This window comes from Lepidochelys kempii, chromosome 21 (genome assembly GCF_965140285.1).
Source record: "Lepidochelys kempii isolate rLepKem1 chromosome 21, rLepKem1.hap1, whole genome shotgun sequence".
NCBI classification, from domain to species: domain Eukaryota; kingdom Metazoa; phylum Chordata; order Testudines; family Cheloniidae; genus Lepidochelys; species Lepidochelys kempii.
The window spans coordinates 8,272,950-8,297,355 of NC_136400.1; the positions used below are offsets into that span (position 1 = coordinate 8,272,950).

General features: G+C 53.6%; 1 protein-coding gene across 5 annotated transcripts in view; it reads right to left on the reverse strand.

Annotated features, from left to right (window-relative positions):
* The window catches only part of ATP2B4 (ATPase plasma membrane Ca2+ transporting 4), a 103,838-nt gene that overhangs the window by 49,575 nt on the left and 29,857 nt on the right, over positions 1-24,406 (reverse strand). For 4 of the 5 annotated variants that reach the window (XM_073320115.2, XM_073320111.2, XM_073320113.2 and 1 more), the window contains one exon: positions 8,166-8,750. In XM_073320115.2, coding sequence (XP_073176216.1) covers positions 8,166-8,361 — 196 coding nt within the window. In that variant the 5' untranslated portion in view covers positions 8,362-8,750. Of the gene's footprint in view, positions 1-8,165; positions 8,751-17,137; positions 17,423-24,406 lie in introns of all 5 variants that reach the window. The other variant, XM_073320112.2, reaches the window with a different exon arrangement.

Below are 24,406 nucleotides of genomic sequence, written 5' to 3' on the forward strand. Positions count from 1 at the left end.
TGCCCTAAACGCCCATGGTCAAGACCACTGCTTATACATCACGGTGTTCACGTGGCCCCCGTCACGGCAGCACGTGTGCCCTCAGCTGGGCAGTGAGGCAGGAAAGGGTTAATCCCCCCCACACACTCGCTGCCTTTTCCAGATGTGGAACTGTGGCCCAGAGAGGGGATGTGACTTGCCCAAGGTCACACAGAAAAGTCTGGGGCATAACTAGGCATTGAGCCCAGCCCTCAAGCCCCAGTCTCCACATCTGGGAAAAAAAAGGGGGGGGAGGCATGTTAACCCTTGAGCCTTCACCACAAAGCCATCTCCGCCCTGTTGCGACACAGAAGAGTTGTCTCCTTGGGGCTGTCAACCCAGCCCCTTTAACCAACATTATGTCAGGGTGGACTTAAATGAAATTTATCCATAACTGCCCGCCTCCCCACCAGCTCCACCTTAAAAAGGTCAGAGCCCTGCATTTTCCACCTTAAGGGTGCCCCAGCCAGGTTCCTGCCAACTCCCGAGATGCACCAGGCGGGGAGGTCAGACTCAGAGTTGTGCTCTGAACTGTAGACACTTGGATCATCTCCCCTCCACATGTGGGTCAGGGCTGGGCCAGCCTGGAAACCCAGACAGACCCTCTAGCTAGAGGCTGACTTCCCTGTCGTTTGAGGGGGTTTTCCCCTCCTTCAGCCAGCTGAGCCCCGAGGAGAACAAAATCCTCCCCTTCTACCCAGCTGCAGCCACCCGCAGGAGATCAGGGGGGCCAGGGAGGGAGCAGAGGCAGGGGGCTGGAGGTGTGGAGAGGGGAGAGCAGATGAGGGAGCGCCCTCCTCCGTCCCATCACAGGCTGGCTGGCACCGCACAGTCCGAAGGGAGAGGAAAGCTGGCCAGATGAAGTCAGCCCGGGTGTCCCTACAAGCCTGCCTGGGAACGAGCCCCACCCGAAGTCTCTGGACCGGATGGAAAATAATGCGGTGGTTTGACTCACGCGGTGTCATGGCCCAGGGACTGGGAGGGGAGGATGAGTGCACGCTCCCCAGCACGGGGGAGAAGGGAGGAATGCCAGGCACATGGCCTCCCAGTCTGGGCCCCCACCCCCTAGATTCTGCTCCACCACAGAGCGCACCCCACAACTCAGCCCTGCAGCTGCCCCACCTGGGCAAGCTGCCTGCCCCTCAACACAGACACTCACTCTGCCACAGGGGGAGCGAGAGCGCAAGCCCAGGTCTGCTCTCACAGCCCAGGTCTGCTGCCCCCTCCCCAGACCCAGCTGCATGCCAGAGGCAGAGAGCCCCCTGCCCCAGAGTCTCCACAACTGTTCCCCTCAACTTCTAGCACAAACAGGGACCGTGGATCAGGTTTGTCTCCCCAGTTATGCCCAAGCCAGCGGATCTGCTCTCCCTCTACCCTCGAGCAGCCCCCTTTGGGCCACAGCAGGTGACCGACACGGGCGGTGCCGGCCCAGAAGCCGGTCAGTGCAGACTCCCCCACATTCACCTTAACTGCTTAGCCCCTGGTCTGGCAGGGAACTTGCTGCTCACACATACACACCAGCCGCCCGTCTCCTCCCAAACCATCCCCACCCTCTTGCTCTGCCCTGTTCCTTCTCCCCAACTTTCAATGTTCTTTTCTTCATGGTCACCCTCTAACCTCATTCCGCTAGTCCTCCTGCCAGCTGTCGGGGGGGTTGGGTGGGGGGGGGGAAAACACGGTCACACCCTTTCACCTTCCTAAGGGAGCCAATTCACCACAGTCCTGGGGGAAAGCAGAGCTTCAGAGTGACTGGAGTTGGGGACCCACAGGAAAGTGGGAGCATCTGTGTCATGATGAGCCGGTGACAGGGTTGCCTGCTGTCCTGAAATTAGCCAAACCAGCCGAGATTTCCACAGCCCCCTCTGACATTCCAGGGGTGCAGCCCTCTGAGAGCTCCCAAGCTTATTATGGTGCCATTGATGGAATTGTGCAAAACTCCGGGATGTGGAGGAGGGAGGCTAGTCTCGGGATTAAGGCACTGGCCAGGGATTTAGAAGATCAGAATTCAGCTCCGTGCACTATTGCAGATGCCACATGCGACCTTGGGAACATCTGTTCGGGTTTGATTTTTCAAAAGCCCCTAAAAGGGTAAGGCATCCAACTGCCTTTGATTTTCAAATTGCTTACCCTGTACATACAGCACCAAGCACAACAAGGCCCTGATCTCAGCTGGGACCTCTAGACACGACAACACTATATATTAAAAAAGTGAAAGATTTATAAGCCATTGCAATCCCCGGGATGTTTGCCAGTTAAAGTAGGAAGTAAAGGAAAGAAAGGGTTAATGGGGGGGAGGAGCTACAGAGAGGGAAGAGAAGAGGTTCCAAAATAACCCACCTGCCACTTTGTGCATCAAATCAACTGTGGCCATCCTCTCACAGTCAGGGAGGAAGGCAAGGACAAGGGGCAGCCAATCATTGATAGGTGTTGGGTGTGACAGGGGAATGGGTTAGAGGCCAATGGACTCTAGTCAGCATAGATCTCTTGGCCAGTGGTGTGAAGACGTGTGACCCCCGACTGGCAAAGCAGTGCTGGCAGAAGCCCTTAGCCTAGATGCAGCTAGATTGGCAAAGCCGCGCTTTCACCAGGGTATCTTGTTTTGTTCACAGGGGCGGTTGCTACACAAACAAAGAGCAGCTACGCTGGGATAGCTGCCTGCACATCAGGAGTGCTTTGCCGGTGTACATAGCATAGCGGTGTACCTATACCAGTAAAGGACTCTAGTGTAGACATGGCCTCTGGCAGGAGTAAAAGGGCACTGAGCCTATCGGGGAGGGGAACCTGAACAGCAATCTCTCTCCCCCAGAATGCAGCATCCCATTGCCACTCTTCTCCTGGCTGAATGTGGGTCTCCTTCTCCAGGTTAGTTCGTGCATACACACAGAAAAACAGGTCAGGTGCCCAGCCCTGGCTCTTTACCCCTCCCGGTGCTCTTGCCACTGCAGTCCTTGGGCACCGGAAGGGTCTCATGGCTTGCCTCTGCTATTCCTCATGCCCCATTGGGTTATTTTATTTTGTATTGCCAGCAGGAAGATTTGCCTCTTCTAGGGAAGCTGGGACAAGGTCACTGGCTGGCTAAGCCAACCTCGGGCCCAGGGATCCCCAGTTACGGGCTGGGCTCTCCATGCTAGCTCTGCAGGCTGGAGGAGGGAGAGAGTGGGCCAGAGGAGGAAAAGGGGACTCTGGTGTGGTTATTGCCAGCGAGACAGCCAAGGCTGTATTTGCTGACACTTTCATCCCCCAGGCGAGATAGAAAAACGAGAGAGAGACTCCCGTCAAACTGATTCACAGAACAAGCCTTTGCTTAGGGCAACAGCTGCTGTGTACAGCTCCCTTTCCCACCCCACCTCCCTCACCACCACAAACCAGCCTTGGGCTCCAAACTCACAGAGCAGAGGGTTAATTCCACAGCAGTTGGCCAGCTGAGGAACAGAGGGACAGTGGTCTACATGCCTACGAGGTAACACTCAAAGGGGCAGAGGACCAAAGCAACTAGGAGCTCAGGAGGAATCCTCTCCTCGCCGTAGGGTCATTCATCACCTGACGGCAGGCACCTCCTTACCATCCCCTCCTGGCACCAATGCGCCATCTCCTCTACATCCTCTGACAGTCACCGGGTGGTTGACTCCAGTCCCACCACGAGTGAGCTGGCCAGAGCCCTGATTGGCTTAAACACAGAGAGGCCAGTTTGCAGAGATGACTTAGCAGGAGGTTGGGGGGGTCCACAAGCCTGGATGGGAAGGGCCCCCACACGGCACAGACACAGCCAAACTATGCTCCACAGCGCAGAACAAAGTGCTTTCCCCACCAGTGTCCCTTGTGGCAGAGAAGGGCTGTAATGACTGTACAGGAGATCTTTCATGGAGGCTGCTGGGTAGACAGACCCTCTGGTTCTCTAGCTCCCAACCACAGAGTCCCCATCAGGGCGCTTCTAAATATCTGCCTGACCCAAGCAGTAACGGAAGGGGCTGCCGAAGGCCCTATGGCAATGCTTTGGGATACACAAACCTAGCAGCGAGCTCTTGGGAAGGGGTCATTCTGAGTCATGAAGCTCAAGATTCAAAATGCAACTATTCCAATAGAGAGCAGCGTAGGCTGTGTGTGATGAACCCTCAACACTCGGCTGTCCCCCTGAGATGGGGTTCATAGAGTGGGGACAGGAGCTGGACTCTAGTGCTGGATAAAGCACCTTGTATTGACCCAGGCAATCTAGATGCCCTAGGAGAGTGTCACTAGTAAACAGCCTCTTACTGAACCCCAAGATTTGAAGTTTAGGGAGACTGGACTTAGCTGTAGATGCCTTGAAATGCAAACACGGCCTCTGCCACTAACAATTTGTGGACAAGATTTAGCACACAGGGACATTGTCCCCGCCCAAAAGCGCCTTCTGTTGCAATGCAGGGAGGGAGACTCCCTGGACGTGTACATTCCCAGGGAGCCAAGCTGGAATTCAGCAGTACTAGAAGTTGCCCGCAGAGGGCTCCTATATTTTATATGTCAAGGCAGAAGTCCCAGAGGACAAGTTGTATCGGCAAAATAGATTCTGTAACTTCCTCTGAACTTAAGAGGATGTTTCCGTGTTAATCCTAGGGCATCCAAACAGCTCTGTCGCTGCACCTCCATCCTGAGCTGCGGCTCTCTGGTCGAGAGACCACCCCCCACTCTTGTGGTTGCAGCTCATTCCTGATCCACTGCTCCCAGGCCAGATTCCCTGTGGACTGGAAGGATCCAAGAACAGACTCTCAGTCATTCCACCCTTCTGATCCCAGCAAAAGTCAGAAGCACAGGGGCTGCCGCAAGAGATGAAAAACCAATGGGCGGAAGAAAGGTTCAGAGAAGATTTGGTCCAGAAATGGCCAGCATGTCTAACTGCAGTCGAACCTGGCCTCATCCCTGCGTCCTGCTGATACTAGAGATGGGCCCAAGCTGTGTGGGAGTCCAAACTCCCGCAGAAGGTTCAAGGGTGGGCTGTTTAGAACCGAAGCTTTGGCTCAGCCCATGACAAAACGGACCAGCTGCAGAGCACGGAACTGAACTTGACCAATGCGCAAAGGGTCTTGGCTCCTGGGAAGCAAGTTCAAGCCTCCCCCTCAAACTCTAATCTGGGACTTTCACTGGCATGGGGCACAGGACTCCACAGAACAGGGCTGAACATGGACTGTCAGAGGAACCCATTTTATACAAACCACCAGGGGCCAGGACAACTGAGTTACAGACCAACTTCCGCTCAGTTTGTGCAGGAGTTAGCACGATGGGGCCTGTTGTGACTGGGGCTTGTGAAGAGGAACTGCTAGATCTAGGCAGTAGCCCCAGTAACTTTGGGGGAGGAGTAGGACACTCCATAAGCTGAGATTTAAAAAAAACAAAACACTCCGTGCTCCCCCATTATTAACATGGTTTATACTGCAGTAGCACCTAAGACCCTAGTCACGAACCAGACTCCATGGTGCCAGGTGCTGTACAAACCCAGAAGAGAGCTTTTTGGGGTAGGGACTTACTTTAAGAGACAGATGGACACTGATCCTCAGCCATGCTGGAGGACCAATCAGAAATCCATCTCAGCCTACATTCAGGAGCCAAGAGGACACTCCTCGGGCTGGATTTTCACAGGTGTTGAGCACCTGCAGCTCCCATGAACTTCAACTGGCACTGTGGGTGCTCAGCACCTCCTGAATCAATGTCTCAGGGCTGTGCTCTCAAGTACTGAGGTTCCCCCAAATCAGCAGCAACTCTTGAAAATGCTGGCTTCACTGAGCTGCCAGTGAGGGGAGTCCATTCCCTCCGCCAGGGTTATATGTCTCTGTGCAGATAGCATTGCCATCTACTAAATACATCACGCTGGGCTATTTACCCTGGGCCTGCAGGCTCTCTGACCCGCTGGTTGTTTCCCTAGCCAGTCACTGTGGTGACATTATCTGGATGAATCAACCTGTGCACAGGCTCTCTCATGGAATCACACATGAGATTTACTGGGATGCAGAGCGAAAGCCCCGGGCCTGAGGGGAATGGCATCATTACAGTCTACCATGCTGCTGGCTATGGTGTCTTTCCCAGCCCCGAGGACATGCCTCTTGCATCAGGGCCATCGATCACGTCAGTGTTTTGTCACAGGCAATGACGACGAAAAAAATTTCTCAACCTGTCAAGATCCAGAAGTGAGACAACAGAAAAAGGGGACACGTGGGAGGATGACAGGAAAAAGCAGGGAACTCGGAAAGACGGCGGGATGCAGCGCTCCAGCCTTCAGTGTTTGCAGTAACCTCGGCGCTGGGCGGAAATAAACCCAAGTGAGAGCAATGCTGGGGCTGTGTGGGATGGAGGAATATGCAGGTCTGGAAACAAGGGAGAGAGTCAGACAAAAAGACTGAGGGAATTAGGACAGCTGCCTTTCAGCTCTCTTCTCTGCAAACAGAAATAAGAGCACAGAGCAGCATGTGGGGTGTAACTCCCCATCCCTCCATGCATGTGCACTCTCTGCTTGGCGTGGGAAACACATTCCTTTGTGATCTGAATTTGGTATTTCCAAACAGGATGTCCCCATCTCTCCCCCCATGATTAGATCTTGTGTGGTCTTCCCTTCTCCCCAAGCACACCTTCCCATTCCCAGGCACGGCTGTGAAATATGCTAATCCAGCACTTACATCACAATGCGAAAGAGCTACGAACAATAAGTTCTCAAAGTGAAGCAAGAAAACACTTGATTTCGGAGTCTTGGCCTTGCTAATGCAGCTGCCATCCACGCAGATCCCCTCTGCCTTCCATAGGCAATGGCCAAGCCTATTAGCCAGCCTAGTCCCTGCCACCTTAACATCAGCTCCCCTCCTAGGAATCCTTGTCCAACACACTTCACTGGTGTTAAAAAAAATCGCTTTCCTTGTCTTTTCCTTCCTTTTCTCTGCTAGGACCACTAGCTACCCAGCATGCATTGATGCTATCCTGCCTCTCAAGAGCCTAGATTGGAGGGTCCTCAAAAAGAGTTTGGGGGCTAGGGAAATAAAAAATTATGGAGTGCAACACTCCAGGGAACGTAACCCTGGCCTGGGAGGCTGACTAGAATCATCATCAGCCCCCCAGGATTACTTTCTAACACGGCAAGGACCACATTTCTATTGGGAAGTCCTCTGGAGGGGCTCAGGCAGAAACCTGATTAGCATGGCTGCCAGGGGGGAGCATCCCCACCCAAGGGTTACTTGGTTTTACACGTAGACCTTATGAGACCCTTTTAGGAGCCCAGAGAATTGGTGAGTCCATATTAGAAGCATCCCCTGTAAGTGTCTGCCTCTGGGGAACAGCTGGTTACATACACAGTTGTTCAGGACACTAGCATGAGAGCTTTGCAAGGACATATGACAAGCCCAGCTGGAGTCACAGGTGTCTGGATGGCAGCTGGACGTGGCTGCTGAGTTCCTAATCTACCTTTAAACTCTCCTTCACCACCAGCCCACGCTGCCCCAGCACTATCCTGCTGTTAGCGCTATCAATTATTTAATGGCAGAAACGCTGGAGCAAAGCTCATGGGCACCAGGCCAGCCGCGGAAAGGAATCCCACAGCTTTTCACGCTTCCTAAACTACTCAACTCTTCGCCCGTTCCCTCAGTTTGGAGTCTGCATCCCACTCTGGGGGCCTGGCAAAGAGAAGGGAGCTGGAGGCTGCAGGGAGAATGTGAATGGATAGCCTTGTGGTTAAGGCTGGGACTCTTGAGACCTGGGCGCCCCCTCAAGTCAGTCATTTGATCTCTGTGCCTCAGCCCCCTCCAGCTGCAAAATGGGGATATTACTCCTTCCTTGGGCTGTTTTGTCTAGTTCGACTGTAAACTCTTTGGGTAGGGACTGTCTCTCACTTGGTGTATGGCCAGCACACAACACAACGGGGCCCCTATCTCGGATTGGGCCACTTGAATACTTACCGTAATCTGATGGACCCTCACAACTACTGAGCCACGCAACTGAATGGGGAACGTAGGCCTGCGGCCTCCAATTTGCAGGTTTAGGCCTAACAAGATGGCAAATTCTAACCCACCACTGATCAACAGGCAAGATCAGGAACGGTTCCCCTCAGATCCTCCAGAGCACATGGGAGCTTGGGAGAAACAGCTCCTGTTTCAGTCCCTCTCTGCTAACCTGCCTGGGCCAGGCCAGCCCCTTACCTTCCACCGGCGACGTCTTCAGCCTCTTGCAGATGTTCTGCACACCCCCGTATGTGTCATTTATCCTTGCAACGGCCTCACTGCTCCGAAGCTCCATGAGGGTCCGCAGGTCGACCAGGGAGCAGCCGAAATCCCCTTCATGGCTGCCCTCAGCGACCGAATTCCCAGGATGGTGGTCGGCAGCGTTGTTCGTCATGTTGCCAAAACAGCGGGAGTCGCAACAGACGTGTGTGGAAAAACGCTGGCTCCTATTTGTTCACCTCCCTCCCTTGACAGTCCCGCAGGGGGGACAGACGGTCCTTGGCAGCTCTCAGCAGCCACCTTAGCTCCACAGTCCCGTAGAGGACTGGATGGTGGAGCCTCGACAGAGAAGAGAATCCCTGCGGACGTGCTGGAGGTGGGGAAGGGGAAGCAGGTGCTTCCTTCTACAGCTTCCCAGGTGAAGCAGCGTGACTAGCTGAGCCCAACTTCTCCAGATAAAGGTGTAAACAGGATGTGCATGTTACCGTGGAAGCGACCTTAGCAACAACCAGTGTCTCTCTTGGAGAAGGAGGAGGGTTCCCTGGATACCAGCGGCAACGGGAGCTGCAAGACAGATTTAAAACAAAAATACCGTCATTAACAAGAGGCCCGAGATGCATGTGCCATGGAACGGGGGACCGAAAGCCACAGTGCTAGGGCTGCACCTATACAAGAAATACTGGGAGGCAGTAAGGTCTAGGAATGGAGCACTGGAGCCAGGAACCCCCAAGTTCTAATCCCACCTCTACCCTGTTTTAGGGCAGGATCTTAAAGGGACATGCCCAGCTGGACAACTAGATGGTGTAAGAAAAGGCTGCTTCACAGCAAGAATGCTTAGCACTCGTAGTCCTTTTCAAGCAGGACGGTTAGCTAGCAGAAATGGGTCTATTATTTGCATTACTGTGAGGCGTAGGAGCCTGTCACGGCCCAGGACCCCGTGGCGCTAGGTGCTGTACAAATACAGAACAAGACAGTCTAAGCTCTGCTGACCTCAACAAAACTATGCTGCTAAACGGTAGCTGAGGATCTGGTCCTTCATCTCAATCTCAAAGCACTTCAAAGTGCATCAGCATCACTGGTCTAACTACGCAGCAGGGAAGACTGAGGGCCCCCAGGATAAACGACTTTCCAGTTGAGTCATGAAGAGGACCCAGGTGACTCTCTGCTCCATCCACAGCGGTCTGGCCCAAAGCAGAGAGGAAGAGAAATATTTCCATTTATTTGTTTTAAAAACAAAGACTTCCACTGGAAAACAGCTGTCTCTTACACACCCCTCTGTCGTGCCAGGGACGCCCTGAGAATCTGGCTCTGAAACTGACTATATATAAAATGTGAAAGTGACTCCACTGATTTCTTCTCTGTCTGGAAGAGACAAAGCTAAAGAAGTAAACAAACATAAATGTGGACAAATAAATTGGAGCTTAAAAGGCCTTTTGTTTAAGTCATGAGTGGATTGTCAGTTAACATGGGTAAAACCCCTCAAACATTTAAATACAGAGATTTTTATACTACATCCCTTTAGCTTCTTTGCCCGAGTTTCCCCATCTGTACAATGATTACTAGCTATTACCATTACTTAGAATGGGGCAATGAGGAGGAGAGAAATACTATGACTTATTCAGCAATGAAGCCCCACGTGCAGACAGACACAGCTGAGTTAGAATCAGCACCAGCTATATCCTGCATGGAAGGGAGAATTCCAGAGCAAGTCTCAGTGGGTTCCCTGAAGCAGGAAGGGAGAGAACCTGAAATATTAAAACTGGGGAGGATTCAAGAGTCCATTCCAGATGGGCAGAGAAATCCACGTCAGTTTCTTCTCCTCCTCCTCCAGGAGGAGAGGGGAGTCCCCCTCGGCACCTGTGACAGTTGTAGGGAAATGCTGGGATGGAACTTCATACCCCAGTTGGATTCCAGACATTTTGGGCCCCCATGCTTTCCCTGCCCTCTCCAAAAGCGGAAGCAGCTGGCAAGGAAGGAGTCGGGGGATTGAACGCTTGAGGATGTCCCCCTCCCCAGATTGCTAGAGAGGGCTTTCTCCACCAACAGTCCACGACTGCAGTCTGCTCAAGGCCACTGATCCTGAAAATGCATGCACAAAGCAGGCTTCTCTCAACTGGGGGTGTTGCAGCTATGCTGCAGTTTGGGATTTCTTCAGGGTTGCATCTGCCCTGAAGAGGGACTGGGGAGACCAGGAAGTTCACAGCAGCCTAGCTACCACAGTCCTTGAAGCACCCTGTTTCTTAGACTAAACTCTGATGGGCAGAGAAAGAAGCTCTTCCTACGTGTTTATATGGGGCCTTTGGGCACGAATGCAACACAATTAGATAAACACTCTACCTAAGGGGTCACCAGAAGCACAAGAACGTAGAGGAGCAAATTGGGAAGGAGGGACTAGGGCAGGGTATGCTGCTAGGAAGCCTTCACCCCATCCCCTTCCCTTCTCCCTGAATGCAACATGGAAAAATCTCAGTCCCTCTGATGCTCCAGCTCCTTCCATAAGCAATAGGACAGCAGAGATCCCGCAGAACCAAACTGCAGAGGCAAAGATGCGCATGATCCAAGCTGCGTTCTCAGAAAAACCATCCCGCTAGGCCAGGGATTAGGGTATTATGACTCCACCCATCCCCCAGCATAATTCAGCTACTTGCAGGGAAGGCAGGAACAGACTGAGCTGTGGAGATTAGAGATAAGGAGACAGGATAAGAGAAGACTCCATGCTGGTGGCTAAAGATATGGAGTCAGCATGCAATAGGGTTGGAGGGAGACCGTTTCTCTCCATATCTTTCTTCTCACTTGTGGCAGAGAGAACCTGACAGATGCTGTCTGTGTGTCCCCAAATTTAGCCTCTGAAGGGAATTTTAAGAGTTGCTACAGATGTCAGGTATGACAGGCGCAGAAGTGTCCTCAAGAGATGCCTTTGTGAAAATAGGGTAATCCTGGGAACACAGCATCATGTTAGTGCATGAGAACCAGGAATGGAGATAGAAAGGGAAGCCAGCCAGCCAAGTTACTGTCACATCCACCCAGGGAGAGCAAGACACCCAGAGCAGACCCAAGCAGCACATGAGGAAAGTGGGGAGCTGTAGCCCCTGTTTTCCAGGAAACCCCTGCTCCTTTCACTGCTACCACAACTCCCCCTGTCTGTTTGTTCATCCTCCTTTTGAATCTTTTAATAAGCCAAGGTCCCAACCCCACAAGTTGTCCCATGCAGGTGGATCTCGGCGCCCCTGGGGATCCAGTCAAGCAGAACAGCTTGCAGAATCTAGGCTTTTGACTGTAAATTCTTTGAGGCAGGGATGGTCTTTGTGATCCCTGCCTGAACCATGCCCAGAACAGGGCTCTGATCCCTGCCTGGGGCCTCTAGGTGCTAATATGAATCAGGAACCACACTCCCACCGTGCTGAGCCCTGGACACACATGGATGACCAACAAACTCCTTGTTTAGGGAAGGAACTCTAAATAGGCCATTATTAATTTTCAGGGTTCCCCTTAAAGAAGTAGGCCCACCTCAGGGATAGAGAGAGTCTGTGTCTTCCCAGCCTTAAAACAAGAAATCCCTTAAGGAAGCCCTGCAGTAGGTCATTGGTATGGGACTGGGGGGCAACTCTAGGTCATGGCTTGGTGCTATAGAAGAAAGCACATCTGTCCATCCATCTACTTGCTTTGCCCTCCCCCACCCCACCCAGGAGCCTCTCTAGTGGAGCCGTTACTCATCTATCATTTAAGGGCGTTAAAGCTCCCTGCGGGAGGAGGTACAAGATGGCAGATCCAATTAAACAGACCCCTGCTGATTAATAGCGTGTTGGAGGATGGGGGAGGGGATTATGGTTCCTATTTTTTCCCCTTTCATAACAAATAACATCTTCTGAAAAGAGCTAAGAGGTTAAGAGAAAGGCAGCTAATTAATCCTGGAATTGCAGACTCCATAATTACCCCTGGAGGAGCCTGCAGGGCTCCTATCATTATCTCCCCAGATTCCTCTCCTCCTCAGAACTGGAGCACCAGGGATCCCTCTTGGCAGGTTGCAAGGTGGAGAGGGGCGGGGGAGAGAAGAACCAAAAAATAACAGATTCCCAGGGGAGGAAAGTCTGCGTACACTCAGACAGCTCTAGTCTGCACTGCTGCCCATTGGAGTGGAACTGTGGTCCTAGAGGGTAGGGCACCGAACTGGGAGTTGGGAGACCTGGCTCTGCCACGGACCTGCTGGGTAACCTTGGGCAAGTCATGTTTCCCCATCTTTTTTGTCAGCTCTACTTTGACTGCAAGCTCTCCAGGGCAGGATCAGGTGTATGTCCCGTGCCTGCAACACTGGGGCCCTGGGCTTAGCTGGGACAGACAGACCTGGGGCATGTCCAGGAAATACGCTCCCACCATGCATCCAGGTGTAGCTGGGATGGATCAAAAGCAGCTTTCAGTCTCCTTTAAAGACGGCTATCCCCTCACCTGGGAGTCCGGGTGCAAGCTCAGCCTGGCCACACTTTGACCCATGAGGTCTACAGCTTCACACTGACCCCACTGACACTCTTACAAACACCAGGGTCACCCTAATTGGGGGGGGGGGGCGGACTTTGGACCACCACAGTAGGTTTGCCCCAACCATGCAGACTGCAAATCAGGGGACACATTAAGGTGACACCCACCTAGCCACGTCATTCCAGGCAATTTACATGTCAAAGGCCCAGTCCAGCCAGTCCCCTCCTGGGCGTTAAATATTATAGCTGGAAACTACTGAACGGATGTGCTCAGGGTGCTCTTTGGAGCCAGACAAATGGTCCCAGAGGCCCTGCCAGGGACAGAAAGAACCCCACGGGACAGGGTGATCCTCTGGAATCTCCTTCCGGCCCCACCAAGGCCAGGGAGAGAAGGAGGAAAGCCCCAGCAGCCAGCACTCTAACAAGCATCTAATGACATTATTCAGCTGACTGTCCCTAACTCCTCCACTGAATGCATCCGATGAAGCGGGCTGTAACTCACAGAAGCTTATGCTCAAATAAATTGGTTAGTCTCTAAGGTGCCACAAGTCCTCCTTTTCTTTTTCCTAACTCTCTAATTAGTTTCCAGAGCCTCTAGGCACCAAGGGGGAAGCTGTTCTTTCCCTGGGTCCCTTCCTCTGAAGGGGGAGTAAGGCAGAGAAAGGCAGTGGGGAAGACCAGAAGAAGGCTCCAAGCAGCCCAAACACTCAGCTGCTGGCAGCCAAGTGCAGAGATGCTAGGACAATGCTGCATCCTTCCACCTAGTACTGGTCATGTGAAGCAGGGGGTGGGACCAGAGGGGCAGGGATTGTTCCCCAACTGACCCCTCAATAGGCCAAAGGAAGTGGAGAAAGTCCCCAACAGGTGAGTCTTCTTAATTGGTATCAGATGGCTCCTAGCACATTTGTCCCCTGATTCATATAGGATTAGGGGTGGATCCATCAAGAGGCGGTTCTTCAACCAGTGGGCCTCTGAGCTGGACAGGACAAGCCTAGGATTCAGCTCTGGCGGTTGGGTCAGACCCAGAGTCTGGATTCTGATAAATACAGTCTCCACTTTGCAATAGCCACATGTGGAGAGCTCTAGGGAAAAGGGATCCATCTCAGCCCTCTGCATCAGCTCCACCAGCATGCCTCCATGACCAGCAATCCCCTCCTTGCTGCTATTCCTGCCCTGGGCTTCATCCATACAGTTCTGCTAGCACACCTCACTCCCAACCTGCTGCTCCCCTCTGCTATTGCATTCTTGTGTGTCATCCCCCTGCACCACCATGTCCAGCCATGCCAGTGCCTCTTGGCCCCAATTCCCTGCTATTCCGGTCCTGGGGCATCTGCTGAGCAGAAACAGCCAACGGTGCTGCCTTGTGATGAGCCACAGAGCAACGGTCATCCTGGCAAGTGAACGTAAACAACTCCCTTGAATTCACCCACATCATAAGCAAGCTTTAAATCCAGGTCTCCAGGGCTAAGTGCCCTGGGCTGGGGCTAGGAAAGGAGAGAGGGTTGGAGGAGACATCCTGCAGCAGAGGGGTATGGCAAGCAAAGGCTTCCTCTATGTCAAGAGGAGACTAGGGAATAAGCCCCAGGGGGCCTATGCTAAAACACCTCTGCATTACACTGGCTTTGATACCCTTTGCTGGAGCAGGAACACAACAGCCTTTGAACCCATCTCCGCACTGGATCACGCCCCAGCCCAGCCACATTCTGCAAGTGTAGGGGCAGGGACAGGGGAGAAGAGCGGAAACATTTACAGGCCAGGTAAGCAGGGGAAGGGTGGGTGCTGGCTGGGCAGGCACCCAGTGGATGTAATGCAGGGCTGGCACGGCTGGGTTTTATATGGCCGTCTGCAGAGGGCATCAAAAAAGGGGGAGATGGAGATTTAAAACCAAAAAGGATCCTTTCAAATGAGGGGAAAAAATAAAGGAGGGGCAGGAGAGAGAGGATGCTGACAGGAGTGGCCCAGTAGGGTCCTTCCTTTCTACACCTAGGTTGGGGGGGAACAGGATCCGGGGGGGACTGGGTCTCCCTAAAATCATTGTCATGTACCCCCCAAATATACACACAGCCCCCTCTCCATCCCCCCTAAACCCCCTTCCCAGCAGACTCCTGCCCCCAGCCACACCCCAACCACTCCCATCCCATCCCCCTTCACAGTCAATGGGTGCTAGCCAAGTGAGAAAGGAAAGAGGGAGGGAGGGAGGGTGGAACAGAGAGAGAAGCTGGCAGGAGCAGGAGGAGGGAGCAGCTGATGAGGAATGATGGAGCTGATGCAGTGCTGCAGACAAACCTGCCCGGAATAATAAACGGCTGCATTACACCTCCACCATGGCAGACGGAGAAGACACTTACTGGCATTAGGGAGACAGGGCACCCCTCCCAGGGGTGGAAAACCAAAAGGCAAGCGGGCAGAGGTGCAGCTGATGGCACCTAAGTGCCATCTCTCCACTCCAGGGTGCAGGGACTGACACAGAATGGCCAGCGGGATCTGGGGCCCAGACCTCCCCCTAGGAACACAGGGCATTCCCCATGCGAGAAAAAGGGAAGCTACCCCTGGGCAGGAGCAGGGGAGGGTGAGAGACTGCTGTGGGACGGCCAGAGAGGTTATCCTCTCTAACACAGTCAGGCCCAGCCTTAACATCCAGTAAGTACCTGCCAAGGGGGGCATTTTCCCCCTTCCCTCTAGACAGGGCTCTCTGGGGCCTGCAGTCACAGTACGCTGTTGTATTTGCCTCGCTCCACAACTCAGAGACTTTGGGTAGCTCCTCATGCCGCTACTAGGGGCTTCACTCCTCTTGCAGACCTATGTCCCCTGTTGGTGGGGAGAAGGTCCTAACTCCTAGATCTGGGATGGCAGAGATCAGTGGCCTGCACTGGCTGGATGATTGGCCTGGGGCTGGACTGAAGCAACAACTGCTCAGGCTGGAGAGGTCCAAAGGTGGGCACCTAAAAAAAAAATATATGGAGGCATCCAAAAGCCACGGGCTCCTTTTGAAAAGGAAGGTCTAAAAAAAACAAACAAACAAACAAACAAACAAAAAACAAAAAAAAGGTTGTTGGCTCCCTGTCCTGGGCTGCAGGTCTGCAGATCCCAGCCCAACTCTGTCCTCCCCTGGGGTCTTTGGAAAGGGTTGTACGCAGCATCGTCTCCAGAGACAATGGTCCGGGCCAGCATTTCCCTGTATCTCCCGCAGAGTGTCACTTGGGGAGAGGGCTCCCTTGGTCACAGCCAATGCTTCAGCCAACATGGCTTACCTGGGATCCTCAGAGGTACTTGTAAGTCCAAAACGGATTCCAGCTCTGGCCTAGTAATTCCCTCAGCCATCTCCTGGAGTTGGCAGTTTCCCTTTGCTCTTGCAGTAGCAAGGTGCTCGGGGGGGGGGGGGGGAGTGTTGGAGGAGGAGGAGTCAGGCACAAGCTGTTGTGCTCTGACCACTCTAGCTACTGCCCTTTCACGACTAAGGAGAAAGATGCCCACAACTTGTGTGTCAGGATGGAGACAACAAGGTCTGGGATCAGCCTGCAGGGCTCAGTGCAAACATACCCACAGCCAGTGGAAGCTGGGAGAGGGTCTCCCTTACCTTGGCTTTGCTTTTCCCTTCTCTCCCCCAAGTTACATTGCCTTGATCATCCCGGCTCTCCATGCTAGGAAGGTGCCCTGTTCCCAGCAACTAGCAGAAGCTGCTACAGCCTTGAGTGCAGCGTAAGCCTCTAGACCAGTGGTTCTCAAAGTGGGGTTCGCAGAACGTTACAGGGGGTTCGTCAGAAAAATTTCACTCATGGCAGCCAGAGGACCCCGGGCATTGGAGGCAGGTGGGACCCAGTTGCAGGGCAGACAGCCTGAGCCCCAGGGAGAGCAGGGCAGGGCAGTTGGGGCTGGCAGCCCAAGCCCTACCCCCACCTAAATCAGCCGGGGAGCCGGCCGCCCGAACCCCAGAGCTCTGCGCAGGGCAGACAGCCTGAGCCCCGGGGGTCAGCGGGACCTGCAGCCCGAGCTCAGTGGAGCTCAGTTGACCAGGGCGATCAACGGGGTCCAGCAGCAGGAGCCCTGCTCAAATCCCTGGAAACATTCATTTTCAGGAGGGGGTTCACGAGATTTCACAATTTAACAGCTCGCCAACCCCTTTCACTAAAGTTCGGGAACCACTGCTCTAGACGGATTATATAGATAGGGATGATCTTTCCCAGAGACCAAGGCAATTAAAGCAGACCCAGCCGGGCAGAGATCCTGGGTCTAGAGATCAAGCACAGTTGATTGGTTTCAGCATTGGACATGGGGGGTGTAGCAGGCAGCATACAGGCTCACTGCCCAGTCATCTCCATTGTTCACTCCCCAAATGGGGAGGAGGATAGGAATTCGAAGTTCCATCCCTATCTGCCCCTCTCCCCTAGCCTCCACTCCCTGGCCTCCCCCACTCTGGGTTCCAAGGTTAAAGAGCATCTCCTCAGCTCAGATGCGGAGTCCCTCTGGGTATTTCCCCACCTGTCTGCAGGCAGATATCACAGCGGTGATTCAGGATCCAACAGTGGAAGAACGGGCCCAATCCTGGTGTCAAATGGAGTTTCTCCCATTTGTTGGGCTACTGGGAGACCAGGACTGAGCTCGCTGCTTCGAGGACAGAATGGCCGGTGAAGCAAGGAAGGATCGTGCCTCATTTAAAACGAATCAGGCTGCTGCCTTCAGAGCCCAATTTCAACCTTCCCCAAGTTTCTCCTGGGAGTAACAGGCTGGCTCCCGAGTCCTTCTACGAAACCATGCTCCTTACTCCTAGAGGAAGTTAAAGGAACAGAGTCAGAGAGAAAGAGCAGGCCCATGTGGCATTTGGCCCCATCCCTTCCATGCAGCGAGGCAGCTGCCTGGCATGTTTCCACATGCCCACAGCTGGATTGCTGCAGGAGCCCACAATAGCCCTGATGTCAGGGCCCTGCAGAGGAACTCCGCTCCAGCACCGGAAGCTCCTTGTGGTGGATGCCCTCCCCATTTTACTGGAGAGTGTCACCCCAGCCTGCTACGGCAGCAGCTGCTTGTTTTCTCCAGCCCTGGTGACAGGGTGTTATAAACACTGGCTTTGCTGTAGGTTGCTATGGCAAACTCAATGTAAAGCTTTGTCACAGGGAGACTATTTATGCCAAACGGAAAAAAGTGTCCCAGTTTGGGGGTTAAGATTTTTTTCAAAAAAAAAAAAAAATTTTCTTTAAAAGCCCAGCTCTTAACATAGCTACAGGCCCACAGCCAGGCTGAGCCAAGAATGAAGGACCCCAAGGAGGAGGAGGAAGGAGCAAGATCGATCCAAAGCAGGGAAAGATGCTCCCAGATGGGCACAAGACCAAAAAAAAAAGCCACCGTCAATTTAGAGAACAAACCCAATCTGGTGCCCAAAAGCACCCTGGGTAAATGAACCCCGGGGGGGGGGAAATCAGGGCTGCTTCATACAGCACAAGTTCTACTCACACCTCCTCTAATTAGCACTCACCACCAGGCTGGGGCTGAGCGTGCGGCTGCAGGGCTGACTCACCTCCGCAGAAGTGATTCGGCAAAGGAAGAGGAATAAATACCAAAAAAGCGCCCAAAAAAGCAAAAGTGGCTTTGTGATGCCACAGAGGAAAAGCAGATGTGCTAAGTGCTACCTCTGGGGGTTATTTGTAGATCAGAGCACACCACGTGGGTGCAGCAGCTCTGACTTCATGTTCGGACGGGCGTAGACGTAAGAGCACAGGGCTGGATTCCCAGCTCCTCTGCTATTGCGCCTGAGGCAAGGCTGAAGTGGGACTTCCTGTATTTTGGGGCCCTGTGCTACAGCAGAGCAGCCTCAGGGCTGCTTTAACTTATACAGTTTCTCATGGACCCCTATGGGCCTGGGGAAGCAGAGAACTCTGGCCATACCCCAAAACACCTCCTACATCATGGCTTGGAGCAGAGCCAGGGCAAGCTCTCACCAGCCAGGGAGGTGGTCTGCACAAGGGGGCATTTCCACCCACTTTAAGGCCCCTTTATGCTGCCAGGATGGCATAAAGGAGCCCTGGCATAAGAGGGAATTGGGCCTATATACTGCCAAGATTTTCCTGCATAAATCTGTGCTCCAACGCAGTCCAGCTGCCTCTGGGAACCACTGCTAGCAGTGAGACAAAACTGCATTCCCTCCACTCACGGTGCTCTCTTCCCTACAATGGCAGGCAACCCTGCTGGCTGCTCCTGCATTTAGTGAGTCACACAATAAATGGGGCTGGTCCCCTAATTCACATACACACCGACCACTCCCCAGACAGTGAAGAGGCCAGCGGAGTGCTGACAGATTCAATTAGTTTATAAAACAGCGTAGGGGAGATTAGAGTTTTGGAAAGAATTTTTTTTTTTTAATGTATAAAAAGAAAAAAGTTGGCCAAAAGGGATAAGCCACTCAAAAGTGGCCAAGCTGCCTTCCCACCCCAGGCTGCGATGAAGAAGCCCCACTCATCTCCTTCCGGGAAGGCGGCAGGGGAATGATGGGCCTGTTTTGGGTTATTGCAGGAGAGGAGAATGAGACCTGCTTCTAACCAACGGAGTGGGGACAGGGAAACTCCAGTTTAGGCCCAAAATCACTCACCTTTCCAAGTATTCTCCCTCCACCCATGAGGCAGGGCTGGGCTATTCTCCCCATTGTACACATGGGGAAACGGAGGCACAGAGCGACTTGCCCAAGGTCACCCAGGGAGTCTGGGCAGGGCTGGGAACTGAACGCAGGCCAGTGTCTTAAGCCCCAAACCAGCCTTCCTCTCCCAACATTCCTCAGTCTGTCTGGTCCTGCAGACAGTGGGCAATTTGACACCAGAGGGCGTAGATAAGCTGAAGTCTATACAGGCAAGAGCTGACCCATTGCCCCTCAGCCACCACACCCCAGGCTTAGTCCCCAGACACCGAGCAGGGAGTTAGATAAGCAGATGAAGAGCACAAACTTGGCCAAGACTTGGGGAAGGAGGTGGCAAGAGAGTAACACGCCAGATCCATCCCTGCTTTGCATCAGCACCCCTAGTTCATCTAGACCGTAAAAATCTTATTTTGAGGGTGTGGGAGGAGCCAAACATGGCAACACACCCACCCTTCCTTCCCCCTCACATTTGAGTGCCCGGATGGTGGGGCACACACACTGTAAACTCCTAGAAACACCCCAGTCACTGAGACACGCCAACTGGCTGCAGCCCGACATGGGTCCAGCCTGCGTGTGTGTTGGGGGGGGGAGGGGGAAGGTGAGGTTAACCTCTCCAGGGTGGGCCAGCAATGCCAACAGCTTTCAGGGCCTGGCCAAGAAGGCTCAGCAGGTTATTTATAACCCATCCAGAGTCACTAATGAGAGGAGCAGAGAAGGTGACTCATGGTTACAAACCACAGATTTAGCGGAAGGAGGGGAGGGCTGATCCGGAGCCTGGCTCCCAGGGCACTGGGGTTGCTAAGAAGTGGGTTGGATTGGCTCGGGTATGTGGCGGAGATGGGGGTGTGAGGAAGGGAGCGGTCTACAAATGCTGGGGGCAGGATCTCTCCCTCACCCTTGCTCACAACCAACCAAGAAGGGGACACCTGGCTTGGGACTAAGCCATTCAATGAAGCCCATAGAGAACGCAGCAAAAAGTCACCCACTGCCAGCACCTGCCGACAACAACACCTAAAGGGCACAGGCAGCAGAGAGACTTGGGATCCTGGCACTGGGGATGGAGACCAGCAACCCCAAACTGAGAGGGGATGGAGAGGGGGAGGTGGCAGAGAGCAGGAAGAAGCAGGAAATGGAGATGCAGGAGGGGGAGCCCCCTCTTCCCAAGCACATGCTGGCTTAGCCCCCCCCCCAATAGCCCATCAACCCCTCATCGCCAGAGCTGGCATCTCCCTCTGCCAGACATCCCTTGGAGTGTTTCCTCCCCCGCAGCCCTGCTTCAGAGCAGCCCATTTGTGGCAGCATCTCAGACACTGGGGAAGACGTGGAGGAACTTGGCAATCCCCTGTCGCAGGTGCCTCAACCAACACTGCTGCCAGGAAAGCAAATCGCCCCAGTGCAACACAGCTGTGAGTTCGTGGGGAACCTCTCCCCCACCCCCATAGGACAGGCTTGGCTTTGCTGGCTTTCCTGGGAAAGCACCCTGTGCCCGCTGTGGGGGCGGGGGAGGGCAGCAGCTATGCACATCACTGGTTCTGAGGGGAACAGGCTCCTATCCCAGGAGAATAGGAAATGGGAGGGTTAAAATAAGGGGGAGTCAGGAGAGAACAGCACCTCCTTTCCCTGCTGAGCTCCCCCTCATACCCTGGCTGGGCAAGAGCCTCCCCAATCCAGCTCCTATTTGCATTGACCATTTTGGGACCAGCATCCCAGCTCCTATCCTTCTGGAATGGTGAGCCCGTCTGCTATCCTAAAGCCACTTGGCCATTTAGACTGTAATGGGGTAAAACAGCTCCCGTGCACCCCCTGCCAATTAATTTAACACCATTTACATAGCACCAGGTAACCAGGGACCTCCAAAGGCAGGTCAGCATCAGCCCTATTTTATAGAAAGAGAAATAGAGGCACAGAGTAGTAAGGCAACTTGCTCCAGTGCTCAGGGCAGGAACACAATCTCCAGGCCCTGGCTCTAGCCACTAGACTCTAGACTCCCACCAAGTGCCTTCCCTTGGTTAGCTTATCAGCGTTAGCTGCAAAGGGTGCTGCGAGCTGGGCTGGTGTCTGTGCAGGCCTCCGTGCTTCCGACGTTTCCTGAATGGAAACATAGCATCTGCTCTTTGTCCCCTTCACACACGGCATCGCATCGTCACCTGCCACAAGAAGCGGAGCCCTGGGAAAGTGGAACAAAAGCAACTAGGAAACCGATTTCCTTAGCATTCCCCAGCTCCCACATCGCACGGACGCCGGCACCCCTTGCTGCCAGCCAGCCCCCACTCTGATGAGCTGGGACTCAGGAGCAAGCACGTGAAGAGAACGCAGTTATTGGGAACAGTGCAGAAAGCGTGCTTGCTCTCTACCTTCCAAATGGTGCAAAACTGGGATCAGCCACACCCTGCTCTGCCCAAGCTTTATCTGCCACCGCCAGCCAGCTGTCCCCCCCCCTTCACAGTTCTCCTGCCCCTTGGAGGTGGGAAAGAGAATCGTGTGTCAGAGCCTTCCCTGTGTATGTGTGTGGTGCTTGTGAACATCAGCTGTGTGTGTACACATCAGCATCTATGCATCCATTGTGTGTCAGTTGCATCTGTGTGTTGGTGCACATGGCCATGCCCGTCTGCATGCCAGTCAGGGGGTCAGCTGCCCAGGCATGAGCGTGCCAGCATCACATACTTGTTGAGCCAGGTGGGTCGGAGAGTCTGACCCGCTGCGGAATGAGCAGCGCCCATTTCCTGGCCTCCCTCCCTAGTCTGCGCAGGGACTAAGCCGCAGATAAACCCACCACCTCATCCCACAACTCCAGTACCTGTCCTGGTTCATCACCAAGCCCCTTGTCCTCCATGCCTCTCCAGCCACATCTGCTAGCCTGGCCCTCCTTTGAGGGCAGTTTCCAAGCTGCTCCCAGGTTCATTTCGGAGGGTGGGATTTGCCAGTCTCAGATTTTCCTAGAGGCCACTTATCTCAGGCTACCTTTGGACTGTCCAGATCTGCAAAACTGCCTTCCACTCCCACATCTGTGAAACTGTGGCATTTGACACCAGCTGTCCAGTGCCCTCTGTAGCGCTCAAGTGACAACTCTGAGTGTGTCTGCCTAATCCCCACTGAAAAAAAACTTGCCCTAGAGGAAAGCCATTGCAGAGTTTGACACATGTGGCACTCTGCCAGAGGAAGCCAGGGCTCAGCAAGCAAGAGAAGCAGGGGGGCTGCAGGCTAGGATGGAGGAGCATTGGGCCCAACTGTGTGGGGGAGGCATGTAGGAGAGCACCAGGACTATGGGTAACAGCTTGTCTGGATTAGCATTGAGTGCTGCAAGTGAGGACTGAAGTGCATGGACAGAACTGCACACATCAGGGGAGAGGTAAGGGGACTCAAGACTGGAATAGCAGGGACTTCCGTGGATCTGGACATGGTGGTATTGGCAGAACTGTGTAAGGACCCCCGAACAGGGCCATTATGGGTCAGTAAGACTCATTGTGAGAGCTGCATGAAAACTCGCTGTACTTCCTCTGGCCGGACCCTGTTACTCCATCCCTGCACTGCTGTTCGGCAGCAGCAGAGCCTAGGCTAGAGACCGGTGCTGTACCATCCCCGGCACTCAGCCCAGCAAATGCACCTCAGTCCTCACCCGGGCTGAGCACCGGAGGCTGTGATGAGCTCCCCTCTGCCCTCCAGCTGCCCAGTGTTGACTTCCTGCAGAAGTAAAAACCCCTTCTGAGAATTAAGCAGATGGACTAGGAACCTGGCCCTGGGATGAGGACATTGGAACAAAGCAGCGGGACAATCAGCAGCCAAACAAAAGCCTGCCCAGACATATCAAGTGTGCTCAGGAGGTCACCACAGAAGTGCTGAAGGCTCAAATTCAGGGCAGTTACTGAGGCTCTTGAACTCAGGAGAAGAGCTCAAGATAATGGGAAGGTAAAACAGAACCCCTCAGTATAGGGAGCCCTTGAAATCCAGTCTTGCCAGGCAGCGAAGGTGGGAAACTTCTGCCCAGAGGCACCCTCCAGCAATGCAGGAAATGCCAGCCACCTGGGAGTTCCTATTTTCTACAGCAGAAGATTTCTGAGTCCATTCCAGGAGCTGCCAGTCAAGCTTAAAAACCTGCATGATACATTTAAAGAGAGCACTGGAAGACTTTTCTGCCATTAATGGTATTTAGAGCACCGTTGTGAGACTCACGGGTAGGGAGAGCCACAAGAGTCAGGCTTTGGGAGTGTCCGCACTAGGGAGAAAAGGTGCTCTTACTCACATTAGCTAACACATAACTAACATGCAGTGAAACCCTAGCCAAAAACAAGGCAGCTGTGTAGTTTGAGGTGAACACAGGCTTCCTTGTAACATTTACCTTGACCTGCTCAAACCTGTGACAGCTAGAGCTGCCTTGACCTCACTAGGCTCTGACCACAGGTTAGCTAACAAAGAAAGCAAGCACCTTCTTCCCTTCTAGAGTGAAGAGGTTGGTGGATTGAACGTCTAGGATTGGTGTGAAGTGTGCCTCAAATGCCGCCGCCCCCCATTTCAAACAATCTTGCCAACAGCTATCTGAAAAACTGGTTTCTCAATTGCAGTGCTAAACCTGTTCATCTAAGCTACTTCATCCTCTGACTAACCCTGCTGCCCGAGCCCTGGCGAGGCTCATACATGGGCAGAAGCCACAGGGCAGCCGAGAAGCAGAACCACTTGGAAGAATCCTCACTCATGACTCAGGAATGCGGGAAGCAGTCAGACTGCCAGTACCCCCAGCCTCAGGGGCTTTCCTTGTGGAAGCCGCACCACCCAGGAGGCAGAAAAATCTCTGAGGAGGGGAAATCTCCAGAGGAGCTGTCAAGAGAAACGTTTCCATCTAAGGCCTTGGTATTTCTCTCCTGGCGCCTGCAGTAAATCACCCAAGTTCCCCTCACAACTCTTGTGCTTTACAAGGTAGCGCTGGAGCTGGAAAGGGGGTTAGGGGAGAGCCCTAGGAATGTGCAGGGGAGGCTGAGTGCAGGGTTGACTTTGCAAAGCCCAACACCTGGGACGGTTGGGATCCAGGCTCCGTTTTACCCTAACTCCCCCAAAGAGTTCGATAGGTTCGGTTCAGGTCTGCTGCTTTGGGGAGGCAGCAAGGCCTAGTGCAGCGCCTGTCAGTGACTGGT